Here is a 13,764-nt window from a genome sequence, read left to right on the forward strand (position 1 = left end):
TCATTTAAAGTTAAATAAATGTCATAAACGATTTCACAATGTCATAAATTGAGTTTGCTTAAAACAGGGAAATTTTATACTACAGATATTTGGTAACCAGTAGATAATCTGTTCTATGCATAGGCACTTCTATCTCTTTATCGATACTTATTTTTATGTGACTGATAGTTTACCTTTTAGTTGGTTATATTCTTAAAAGGGAATTGTCTTAAGTCCACCAAATGGGGGGGATATGTATTACCTGTAAAATCAATATTTTTAAGCATTCAAGTATTGATTAGAAAAGCGAAGATAGCCAAAGAAAGCTTTGTTTCCACATTTCCTACTTTTTCCCTGATAATTCCCAAAATATGTAAAGACTCAAATTAGGAACATATACACTCTGTCAGGATTAGTGGAATGGTTTATTTAGTTTTGCTCTCTGTTTTCTATCATAATAATAAAATAAATAACAGAAGTACATCACCTGACAAAAAGATAGTTTTATAGGGTTAAGAGATTTAAGGGATAGATGATAATTATTAGTATTTTTTCATCTTTAGTGCTACCCAGCTCTATTTATTAGAAAATAAAATTTGAAGAAGGCTGTTGTTTGGCCAGATGTATGCATGCATGTGTGGGTGTTGAAACACAGCAAACCAGAACCCTAACATTAGTATCCCTGTTTTCTCTGACTATGACTATGTGTTTTCTCAATAGTAGAGCCCCAAGGCTGCTTGTACTGATACCACAACCGAAAACACATACTATATATAGCAGGCTGCATTTTGACTCCAGTGAAAGCAAACAGCATCCTTAAAAGTTAAGGCAAATAGGCAAACAGAATGACTTAAATTGAGGTTTCATTTGTCTCTAATGGTAAGTAGAAGAGGGAAAAGATATTCTCCAAAAACTAAGGACTCAAAAGAGCTAAAGAATGAAGACTTTTTAAAAATTGTTAATTGAACAAAAAGTTCTCTCTCTTGAAGTCGGATATTGCTTCTGTTGGCATTAGCAGTTTTCCTTTAGAGCCTAAAATATCTTCTTTGGGAAGAAATACATTTAATTTAGGTTTTCTAAATGCATATAGTCTGATCTAGTGTTCAAAATCTCTCTCTTAAAACTGAGGAAAAAATTAATTTAAAAAAATCAGATTATCATTTTAACCCTTTGGGAAGATAGATTTTACATTATTTCCCCATTGAAATGTTATCCATAACAATTTTGAAGAAGAAAACTTAGGAGTGTGCACAAACTAGAAATCCCTCTAGGGTATCTAAAAGTGTAAGAATCCAAGAGAACCTCGTTAAAGCTGATATTCTCCCTCCAGATATTAGAGTTACCCATAGACTAACACAGAATCTTAGAAAACGTGTTCACCGATAAGAAAGGTCTAATTATTTCTACAATACTTTGCTTGAATTCTCAGTCAGGTCATCTATTTTGTGCTTTCAGCACATGGTAGAACAAGGCTCATTTCACTGGCTGGAATTCATTTCTCACTCCTAGAATCAGCTTGTGGAGAAAAGAGTCCTGGTGGTAGATGTTACAACACAGAACTGAACCACTCAGGCCACTATTCGGATTATAGATGTATTCTTAAGGTGCTCTGACATATCCAAATTACCTTTAGAAGTCGTTAAGGAAGAGAAAGTAAAAAGCGGCTCTGATGACAGCTCTTTAAGAGACAAGTGATTCATTAATTTGAATTCTCCTTGAAGCCAAGTGATAGTGAGCTGAAGGATCAGTGTTAAAATACGCTATTGTTAAGCATTCCCTGATCAAAGATCTTATTTCATGAGGGCAAACGTTTTGATGATACCAGGGCTTTTCTTGAACATAGTCTTTTGCTTTTTGGCCTTGAATCCTTGACAATATGGATAAATAGTGGTTGTTTTCTTACATTTTAAACCCTCACAGAGATAACTGAGCTTTATGCAAGTAAATGCAATGGTACATTTGAAACTGAAACTTAAACTTCCTAAAGTACAATGGGGGAACTCTTTGACAACAGTTTATATCACTTTTCCAAAATACAACCTAGTGAGTCATGATCAGCGTTAAAAAAAATAAAATAGAAATTATCAGAGTACATTGCACAAAATATAAAAGGATTATGTTGTTTTGGAAATTGTTTTATTCAGTTATTTATATATGTGTGTATTGGGTTGCAATGTAAAATGTATTTCTTATTGTAGGTCTTGATCAAAAATATTTGAAAAACACTGATGTTTAGATTATCCAGACTTATTTGGTAGTAGAATTTTGTGTTTCTATCCTGTACTTAGAAGATGTTACTCCCACATCAGATATATTAAAACAATTATCATTTTGAACAGATTACTATGTATTTAATTAGAGTTGGTGATAATTAGTTATTGTGGAATGGGGAAAAAACTGTCATATCGCTAGATAGTGTTTATAACTCAGAGAGAGCTTTTTCAAACTACACAATCCACCTCATACCTCCCAGTGGAGAATCCCTGCCAGTGGGAAGGAACCTGATGGGATATTTCCTGTTTCTCAAGACTGTTGGGATGGGGAAATAAAGTAGAGACCCACTATGTTAGGCCATCACTGAAGGGACTTTTACAATTACATATCATAGTTAGCTCTGCTTTCTGGATTTCACCATTGTAACAGGCAAAACTAGATGGTGGAAGACAACAATGGAGACCTGTCCTCATGGCTGTGACTGAAAAGGATTTGCTGCTTTATGACTGTATGCCGTGGACAAGGGATGCCTGGGCATCACCATGTCATAGCTACCCTCTTGTTGCCACAAGGTAAGACTAAAGACAAAAAAAATAAAATGTCTTTCCTACTCTAAATCTACTAAAGAATTTTGAAGTGAATTCTAATATCTTAGGTGCCTAAAATAGCATTTAAGTAACTTATGTAGTTGATTTAGACAAAAACTTTTCTTCCACAGTCTTATTATTTTGCAGCTCTTAGCTCAGAATAAATGGTTTCTGTCATTAGTATTTTTGTGTGTATTTTTTAAGTTGTTGAAACAGTTTCCTAACATTAGCTCCCTTCAAGACTTGCTTAGTCATGAAGATAAGTAAATAGTGTTTTTTTTTCTTTACTTTATTGACCGTGACTAGAAAACCACTGAAACTGTGGCAGCCTTTTGACTGAGTGATGAAATCATTTAAACCAGAATGTGGTACTGTGGATAAACCACACAACTCAGCCAAGATATTCTTCAACTTCTCTTTCTAGTATAAGAGCACGTAATTTTGATTCTATCAAATAAACATTGATTTGACTTGAAGCAACAGGATGTTTCTAGCATGCCAGATATGGAGAGTTGGAAGGGAAAAGAATAGAGAAATGTAGATTTGGGGGCCAAGATTTCTTAAGAGCTAACTAGAAACTAGTTATCTAGCAAAACTAGAAAACATAATCACATTCAGTTTTATATGGGCTTAAAAAAGAATCAGGTTTTGATGTAACTAAAAAAACTACACATTAAAAAGGAGCCCCACAGAAAAGTATTGGTAGTCAAAAAAGCTAAATGATAGAACCATCTGGTATGTCCCACAGGGAACAGTGTAGGGGGGTTCTGCTTTGAGCAGATAAAGATTCACGTGAGGAAGAGTAGACTTTACGTTATAGGAAGACTTTCATGTTATATAGGATTTCCTTCAGCTTGCCAACTTCTCTTACATATATCATTCTTTTTACAAAAATATAATTTTCACATAGCTTAAAAGGAGTTTCTCTAATTTAGAGCGGAGCACCTAGATCACAGAATAGATATAAAGGATTTGTTGAGCCTCAGAATCAGGGAGATGTGCCCTCATTAATTCCTTCAGGACGTAAGAGTCCTGCAGAAAGACTGAATTTAACCATCAGTTTCTCTGTTTTGTTTTTTTATCCCCACTAAATTATAACCTCCATGAGGTCATGAACTATGACTTAGTCATCTCAGCATTTTCCATAATGCTTTGCATATAGTAGGCCCTCAATAAATTTCGGTTGAGTTAAATTCTATTTCTTAAATTATAGTTTCTCTGTCATGGTTACATTGGGAGCATGACAGGAATCCTATGAAAACATGTGGACGTGTCTCAGTAGTTATAATTACAGCAATTAAATTTACATTTTCCAAAGACTTAGAGCCTATCAATGTGACTATATAGATCTTTTAAGTTTAAATTTTATGGAAGAAGCTTATACTCTAGTTATGATCGTAGAGTGCAAGGAGGGTAGTTTTATCCTTAGACATTTCCTTAACTGTGTGTCACCGGAGAGGTGGAGCAGAAACCTGTGACATAGATGAGCCTTTGTTCAATACTAGAAATTACAACCCGATAAACAAATACTTTCTGGCCATAGACTAGACTGGGCCTAAACCACCAAAGCCCTTTGGTACTAAAGAAGGAAATGGGGTGGTTGTGTGTATACTATCAGTGTGGTATTAATTTGCAGCTAGGGAAAAGATATAAATAAGATTTAAGACCTAGAACTCTTAGAGGAAAATATGGGAGTAGATATTTATGACCTTAGGCAGAGCTTTCTTAGATATGACACCAGAAGCACAAGCAACGAGAGAAAAAATAAATAAATTGGACTTCCTCAAAATTAAAAACTTTTGTGCTTCAAATGTCACCATAAAGAAAGTGAAAAGACAACCCACAGAATGGGAGGAAATACTTGCAAATTGCGTATCTAATCTGGGACTTGTGTCTAGAAAATACAAAGAACTTTTACAACTCACTAATAAAATGGGAAAAAAAATGGGGGGCCGGCCCCGTGGCTTAGCAGTTAAGTGCACGCGCTCCGCTGCTCGCAGCCCGGGTTCGGATCCCGGGCGCACACCGCTTCTCCGGCCATGCTGGGGCCGCGTCCCACATACAGCAACTGGAAGGATGTGCAGCTATGACATACAGCTATCTACTGGGGCTCTGGGGGGAAAAATAAATAAATAAAATCTTTAAAAAAAAAAAAAGAAAGAAAGAAAAAAAATGGGGAAAGGATCTGAATAGACATTTGTCCAAAGAGGATATACAATTGGCCAATATGCACATGAAAAGATGTTGAACATAATTAGCCATCAGGGAAATGCAAGTTGAAACCACAGTGAGATAACACTTACCACCCACTAGGATGGCTATAAATAAAAAGACAGATAATAACAAGCATAGACTAGTGTGTGGAGAAAATGGAACCCTCATACACTGCTGCTGGGAATGTAAAATGGTACAGTGTATGTGGAAAACAGTCTGTCAGTTCCTCAAAAGGCTAAACATAGAATCACCATATGACCCAGCAATTCTACTCCTAGGTTGTATACCCAAGAGAAATGAAAACTAATGTCCACACCAAAACATACATGAATGTTCGTAACAGCATTATTCATAACACCCAAACAGTGGAAACAACCCAAGTGTCTGTCACCTGATGAATGGATAAATGTGGTATATCCATACAATGGAATATTGGGTTCAACAATAAGAAAGAGTGAAGTTCTGATATAGTCTGCAACATGGATGAACCTTGAAAACTTTATGCTAAGTGAAAGGAGCCAGACACAAAAGTGGTGTCACTGAGAGAGGCCAATCATATTGTATGTTTCTATTTATATGAAATGTCCAGAATAGGCAAATCTATAGAGACAGAAAGTAGATTAGTTGTTGCCAGGGGTGTGGGGAGTGCTGGGAGCAATTCCTAGTGGATATAGGATTTCTCTTTGGGGTAATGAAAATGTGCTAAAATTGGATGTGGTGATGGTTGCACAACTCTAAATATACTAAAATCCATTGAACTCTCCACTTTAAATAGGTAAAGTGTATGGTATGTGTATTATATCTCAATAAAGCTGTTGCGATTAAAACAAAGCAAAACAACCAACAAGATTTAGTAGAAGGGACTAATACCAGTCTTTAACAAACTGAGTTTGAATCCCTATTCTGCCATTTGTAGTGGGTCATTAGGAGCATGTTACTTAGCCTTTCTGTGCTACAGATTTTTCCATTTGTTAAGTGGACCCTAATGAGATGGAGTGGGTATGAGTATTAAATGAGTTAATACCTACAGTAGTACCTGACAGATTGTAAGTGCTCAAGTGTGAGCTGCTTTAATTATAATAGTAATTATTATTTATTATTAAGTGAAAATATGTCAAAGAAGAAATCTATATAAAAAATATAATTGGTTTAATTCGGCTGTTGTTAAAAGAGGAGCTTAGCTCTACCCAGCAGTTTTTACAAGTAGTGAAAGTTTTATATTAAATGTGAGGAATTCAAATGTATTATTTGGATCAACCTAGACAAGCAAATTGAACTTGGCTATTAATTACATGGGTGGGGCCTGTAGCTCTCTGAACACGTTGTTTCTTAATAAGTTTAATTAATGTAACAGCAGGGATTTTTTTACTCCTTGTTCAGAAAGTACCAGTGGATTAGGAGCAAAGCTGACAGGCAGATGAGGAGTTTAGTTTTTCCTTGTGGCCATGTTGGCCAGGTGATGTTGGTTGAAATCACTGCATGATAGAATTAAATGGGACTTAATCATCCTCTGCTTCCCAGGGCGGGTAGAGTATGGCCATTGAGAGAGACCGGAGGGTGAAACCAGACTAGGAGGAATCCTGCAGAGAGAATCAAGGCCAGAAAGTGGTATGCTTATGTCTTTTTAGTGTGATGGAAAGAGAAGGTTTGAGATTTATATGAGTAATGAGAAAGGGCTGAATGTTCACTTTCACTAATTCTATTTCTAATACTTTGGAACATGTTCTTATGAGTGGATGAGACAGAAAAAGTGATCACATAAACACATAGGGAAGGAAAAGAAATTAAGGACCTTGATTATCTGCAAAAGTAGATAGTCCCTGGTAAATTAAGAATTAATTGTAGTTCAAAAATCAAAGAACATTGGTAGGTGATATAAGTTAACATGAGTTACCATTTATATTAGCTTGCACATTTACAGGTTCTTGGAAACCATAGTGCTATGTGTGAGAGTGTGTGTGTGTGTTAATAACTGGTATTCATTCCAGGCTGGTGAGGAATTATGTAAAACATGAAAGTGGTAAATGAAGAGGATTTTTATTTTATTTAGTTATTTTTTATTTTATACATTTCTTAAGATTAAAGCCAGATACATGATACAGGTAGGAAAACATTGGTTTTAAAGGTGCTGTGGATTTTGTAGGATGTGCATTTTGAAGTCTTTTCCTATAAGCTTTGTTTGACTGGAGGAGAAAAAGATTCAAAATGTGGCTACTTTACAGTGTGGAAGATGGAGTGGTGTTGTGCTTATGGGACTTACGGGGCAAAAGCTGCTAAAATGCCTTTGCATGAGCTCATCTGGCCTCACCAAAGGGGGGTTTTTGGCAGTATGTTCTAACTAACTGCTGCACAGCAAGAGTCCAGCAGCTGGTTTGAATTAGATTCCCCCTGCCAAATATTTCATAATCAAATCTGTAGGAAAAATTCTCCTAGAGTTTTTATTTTTTAATATCTGACTTGGGATTAGCAATCAAACTGAATATGGTAGAATACACCCGTCACTTTCCGCACTCTGTGTCTTACTTGGATCATATGTAGAGTAATTTTGAAACTCATTTAACTCTTGCTGAGATAGCTAGTGTTAAATTGGCATGTTGTTTCTATGGGAATCAGCTCAGTGAGGTGGTTCTCAAATTATCCTTTCATGGACCTCTGGGGATCCCCTCTTCAGGGGGTCTGTGAGTTCAAAACTATTTTCATAGTAATACTAAGATGTTATTTGCTTTCTTTCACTATTGACATTTGCACTGAGGGTTGGTAAAATTTCTGGTGCCTTAGCATGAATCAAGGCAATTCGCACCAAACTGTATGGACTTGCAGGGGGCAAAAAATGCTGGTTTAACCTCAAAATGTCTTTGCTGAAGCAGTAAAACTTATTAGTTTTATTTAATATCTACCCTTGAGTATTCATCTTTTTAATATTCTGTGAGATGAAATGAGAAGTACTCACAGAGCACTTCTGTTGCATACTGAAGTATGATGGTTGTCTCAAAGAAAGGTGCATGTGTGGTTGAGTTACAAGCTGAACTAGCTGGTTTTTTTCATGCAACACCATTTTTTACTTGAAATAACAACTGGCTGCCAAACTGTGGTTAGTCAGACTTGGGTATTTGTCAGACATTTTCTCTAAAATGACCAAAACAAATTTGTCACTAAAGGAAAACACTGATAGTGTTTGTTGCCAATCACAAACTTCTAGCTTTCAAACAAAAATTAGAATTCTGGAAAACTTTTATCTGTCACTGTGAGCTTGACAGCTTCCCAAGACTTTTCTGATGAAATCAGTGGTGAAATTAGCAAATGTGACTTTTTGATATTGTATAATGAAATGCTTTTAACATTTGGAAAATCTGCATAACTCAGTGAAAAAATATTTTCCAAATGACCAGTACATGATGTTACAAAATAATGCATGGGTAAAAAAGATCCATTCAAAGTGCAAGGGAGACCAATGGATTTTTAATGTAACAGGATACATTAAAACTTTAGTGATAAGGTTTCAGATCCTACATTGCAACTAACCTTTAAGAAACCACTTGTTGGGTTTTGGTTCAGTGGACAGAAGGATATCCACAATTATCTGAAAAGGCTGTTAAAATACTCTTTCCTTTTCCAACAACACACCTATGTGAAGCTGGGTTTTTTTCTTATATTTCAACTACATACTGCAACAAAATGCAGAAGCAAATATGAGAATTTCGCTGTCTTTTATTAAGCTGAATATTAAAGAGATTTGCTAAAAAATGTAGAACAATGCCACTGTTCACATTAAATTTTTTCTGTTTTGGAAAATATTTTAATAAAAATAAGTTATTTACATTAACATACTAGGTTTGTTATTTTTATTTTTAAATTAAATATTTTTTAATTTCAGTTTTAACTTCTAATTATAGTAAATATCTATAAATATAATCCATATAAACAAAAGCATTTTGTAGTACTCAGTGTTTTAAGAGTGCAGAAGTGTCCTCAGACCAAAAAGTTGGCAAACCACTAGTTTAGTTCTTCTCAACTGTCGCTACACATTTGAATTGTCTGGAGAACTTTTAATAAAATAAGGTTGCCTGGGCCCTACCCTAAGCCAGTTAAATCTGAATTTTTGAGGATATGAGCCAGACATCAGTAATTTTTAAAAGCTATGTACCGGCTGATTCTCATGTAGAGCCGGGGTTGAGAACTCAGTAGTTAATTTGGCGAAACCGGTTGGTAGATTAAGAACAAATTGCCTTTTGCTTGAGAAACACATTCTTGCCTTTTATCTGAACCAATAAAGACTCCCTGACAACTAAAGGAAATGTAAAGGGGCATCCATTTGCTCTTAGGTGTCTTCTTGCTCAGGTTACTATTAGACAAGTGAAGGAAGGAACCAGCAAATTTGTAGAAAAAATATTAACAGGTATACAGCCTACAGTGAAGCTAAGAACAAGCCATTTTGTTTATTTCTCTTTGATGTATGTTCCTCACCCAAGTTTTTAAAAATGCTATGTGGAAAACATTGTCTGCTGAGTGATTCCTTGTAAGTGAGGTAGTTGTTTGTTCTGTTACACTGATCTACTTAGAACTTCTTAAATATAGGGAAAATATTTTTGGAAAACGTGAATACATTAAACTATATTAAATAGTTGTCATGAAACAAAATGTTGAATAGTTAGATGACCTTAAGGAAAGTTGCTTTTCTCATGGTTTTCCACATAGATACTTCACTGTTATTTCTTTAGCAGCTTTATTGAGATATAACTCACACACCATACAATTCACCCATTCAAAGTATAAAATTTAATGGTTTTTAGTATGTTTACAGAGTTATACAACCATCATCACAATAAATATTAAGACACTTCCATCACCCCAAAAAGAAACTCCGTACCTGTTAGCAATCACTCCTCATTTTCCCCTCCCCCAGCCCTAAGCAACCACAAATCTACTTTATCTCTATATATTTGCCTATTCTGGACATTTCATATAAATGGTTCGTATGTCATGTAGCCTTTTATGTCTCTTCTTTCACTTAGCATCGTGTTTTCAAGGTTCATCCATGTTTTAGCATGTGTCACAACTTCATTCCTTGTTATGGCTTAATAATATTCCATTGTATAGATATATATCATTTTCATCATTTGATAGCCATTTGGGTTATTTCCATTTTCTGACTATTATGAATAATGCTGCTATAACATTCATGCACAAGTTTTTGTGTGAACATATGTTTTGGGGTTTTTTGAGTGTATACCTAGGAATAAAATTGCTGGTTCATATGGAACTCTATGTTTAACTTTTGTGGGTATGTGTGTGTGTGTGTGTGTGAGGAAGATCAGCCCTGAGCTAACATCCATGCCAATCCTCCTCTTTTTTTTGCTGAGGAAGACTGGCCCTGAGCTAACATCCTTGCCCGTCTTCCTCTACTTTACATGGGATACTGCCACAGCATGGCCTGACAAGCGGTGCGTCAGTGCGCGCCCGGGATCCAAACCCGGGGCCGCCAGCCAGCACAGCGCTCGCACTTAACCACTACCCCACAGGCCCGGACCCTATGTTTAACTTTTTGAGGAACTACCAGGCTATTTTGTACATGGCTACCTCATTTTAAATTCTCACCAGCAGTGTATGAGGGTTCCGTTTTCTCTACATCCTCATGGTTTTCAGTTGTATTTCCCCAATAGCTAATGATGTTGAGCATCTTTTCATGTACTTATTGACCATTTGTTTATCTTTGGAGAAATGTCTATTCAAATCCTTTGTCCTATAATTGGGTTGTCTTTTTATTATTGAGTTGTAGGAGTTCTCTATACATTCTGTAGACAAATACCTTATCAAATATATGATTTACAAATATTTTTTCCCATTCTATGGGTTGTCTTTTCACTTTCTTGATGGAGTCATTTGAAGCACAAAAGTTTTTAATTTTGATGAAGTTCAATTTATCAGTCTTCTCTTATATCTTTGCCCTTTTTTGTCATATCTAAGAAGGCTTTCCCTAATCCAAGGTCATAAAGATTTACTCATGTTCTCTTCTAAAAGTTTTACAGTTTAAGCTCTTAACATTTTGTTCTTTTATCCATATGGAGTTAATTTTTGTATGTGGTGTGATGTAGTGGTCAGTGTAGTGGATTGCATGTGAATATCCGGTTATCACAGTACCATTCGTTGAAAAGACTGTTCTTTCTCCATTGAACCCTCTTGGCACCCTTGTCAAACACCAATTGATCATAAATATGAGGGTTTATTTCTGGACTTTCAATTTTATAGCTTTTTATTTATTTATTTTTTCCCCCAAGCCCCAGTAGATAGTTGTATGTCATAGCTGCACATCCTTCTAGTTGCTGTATGTGGGACTCGGCCTCAGCATGGCCAGAGAAGCGGTGTGTTGGTGCGCGCCCGGGATCTGAACCGGGGCCACCAGCAGCGGAGCGCACGCACTTAACCACTAAGCCACGGGGCCGGCCCTCAATTTTATAGCTTTGTGGTAAATTTTGAAATCAGAAGTGTGAATTTTCCAACTTTGTCATTTTTTAAGATTATTTTGGTGATTCTGAGTCCCTTGCATTTCTATATGGATTTTAGGATCAGCCTGTCAATTTCTACAAAAAAAGACACATGAAACTTTGACAGGGATTGTGTTGAATCTGTAGATCAATTTGGGAGTATTACCATCTTAACATATTAAGTTTTCCAATCCATGATACAGGATATCTTTTTATTTCTTTAGGTCTTTTTAAATTTCTTTAGCAATGTTTTGTAGTTTTCAGAGTACCAGTTTGATACTTCTTTTGTTAAATTTATTCCTAAGTAGTTTTTCATTTTGATGCTATTGTAAATGAATTGTTTTCTTAATTTCCTTTTTGGATTGTTCATTGCTAGTGTATTCAATCAATACATTGATTTTTATATCTTGATCTTGTTTCCTGCAACCTTGCTCAACTCGTTTATTAGTTTAATAGGTTTTAGTGGACTTCTTAGGACTTTCTATGCATAAGATCATATCATCTGCAAACAAGAGATAGTTTTTACTACTTCCTTTTCGTTCTGGTTTCCTTTTATTTCATTTTCTTGCCTAATTGCTCTGCCTAGAATCTCGAGTACAATGTTGAATAGAATTGGCACAGACATCCTTGTCTTTTTCCTGATCTTATGGGGAAAGCATTCAGTCTTTTATCATTAAATATGATGTTAGCTATGGGTTTTGTATAGATGCCCCTTAGCAGGTTGAGGAAGTTCCCTTCTATTCCACGATTTTTGAGTGTTTTCATCATGGAAGGGTTTTGGATTTGTCAAATGCTTTTTCCATGTCTATTGTGATGGTCATGTGAGTTTTGTCCTTTACTCTGTTTATATGGTGTATTACCATATTGATTTTCAGATGTTAAACCAACCTTGTACTTCTGAGATAAATTCTATTTGGTCATGCTAGATTCAATTTGCCAGTATTTTGATGAGGATTTTTGTGTCTTATATTCATAAGTGATATTGGTCTGTAGTATTCTTTTTTTGAGATGTCTTTGGTTTGGGTATTAGGGTATTACTGGCCTCATAGAATGAGTTCGGAGGTGTTCCCTCCTCTTCTATTTTTGGAAGTTTATAAAGAATTGGCATTAACTCTTGTTTAAATATTTGGTAGAATTCACCAGCAAAGCCATCTAGGCTTGAGATTTTCTTTGTGGGAAGTTTTTCACTGTTAGTTGAAGAGATTTTTTAAATATATTTTAGGAATGCTCAGTATTCTCTTAAGCAATATTCTGCTCTTTCCTTTTTGTCTGAAAATAGTTTTTAGTTCATGAATGTTACATTTCTTTGTCCTTGAAACTCTGTTCTTATGAACATCTCATGGGGCAGAATATGTGTGGAGTATAATGAAACTAAGGTTCTTTCTTGCTTCTCAATGTTTTTTCTCTTCTGTACTTTGTTTCATTGTTTCCCATACTTGATTTGAACTTTCTTCCCAAAATGATTAGTTCAAGATCTCATTTTGTTACATCTGAAAATATTTCAATGGGCATCACTACCCATCCCTCCCAAAAATGAGTTGGAACTCACTTTTTCAAGCAAAAGGATGGCACTTTTTTTTTTTTAATGTAGTGGAATAATATCATAGTTCAAGTGAATGGGAGTCAAGAGTTATAACCAAGTAGTTTCAAAGTTTAGGAAATCAGTTTTCATTGGCTATTTTCTTTAAGAACAGAAATTAATTATGTCCCATTCTCATCATAATTTGCACAGCCTAAGAGGGGCTTTTCACCTCAAAACGTAAGCATTTAGAACAGATTGGACTAGCAAAGCCCGCAGGCACAACATTTATCGGAAATAATGGTCCCTGTTCCAGTCAAACAGGAGTTAGACAAATGAAGAAATGTTCATGTTAGCATCTCATTGAAACCCTGAGATATGAGGGCTGATATGACTTCTTGGCTTCAACTCATCAGGTAAGGAAAGAGTTTGTATGGTCTCTCATTTCTCTGACTTTTGACATTCTTAAGTGATGAATGTGATGTTTCCCAGGGAGTATCAAAATCCTGTTAGAGAAGAAAGACCTTATCCTATCTTAATTTTTGATATCTAGCAAATTTTCTTTTTTAAAAATATAAAATATTCACGTAGGGGCCAGCCCGGTAGTGTAGTGGTTAAGTTCACGTGCTCCGCTTAGGCGGCCTGGAGTTTGCAGGTTCAGATCCTGGGCACGGACCTATGCACCACTCATCAAGCCATGCTGCGGCGGCGTCCTGTACATAAAGTAGAGGAAGACTGGCACAGATGTTAGCTCAGCAACAATCTTCCT

General features: G+C 35.7%; 1 protein-coding gene across 2 annotated transcripts in view; it reads left to right on the plus strand.

Annotated features, from left to right (window-relative positions):
• The window catches only part of SNTB2 (syntrophin beta 2), a 98,243-nt gene that overhangs the window by 59,454 nt on the left and 25,025 nt on the right, over positions 1–13,764 (plus strand). For both annotated transcript variants that reach the window (XM_058528130.1, XM_058528131.1), the window contains exon 4: positions 2,623–2,765. In XM_058528130.1, the coding sequence (XP_058384113.1) occupies positions 2,623–2,765 (143 nt within the window). The remainder of the gene's footprint in view (positions 1–2,622; positions 2,766–13,764) is intronic.

The sequence above is a fragment of the Diceros bicornis genome, chromosome 32, assembly GCF_020826845.1.
Source record: "Diceros bicornis minor isolate mBicDic1 chromosome 32, mDicBic1.mat.cur, whole genome shotgun sequence".
Taxonomy (NCBI): Eukaryota; Metazoa; Chordata; class Mammalia; order Perissodactyla; family Rhinocerotidae; genus Diceros; species Diceros bicornis.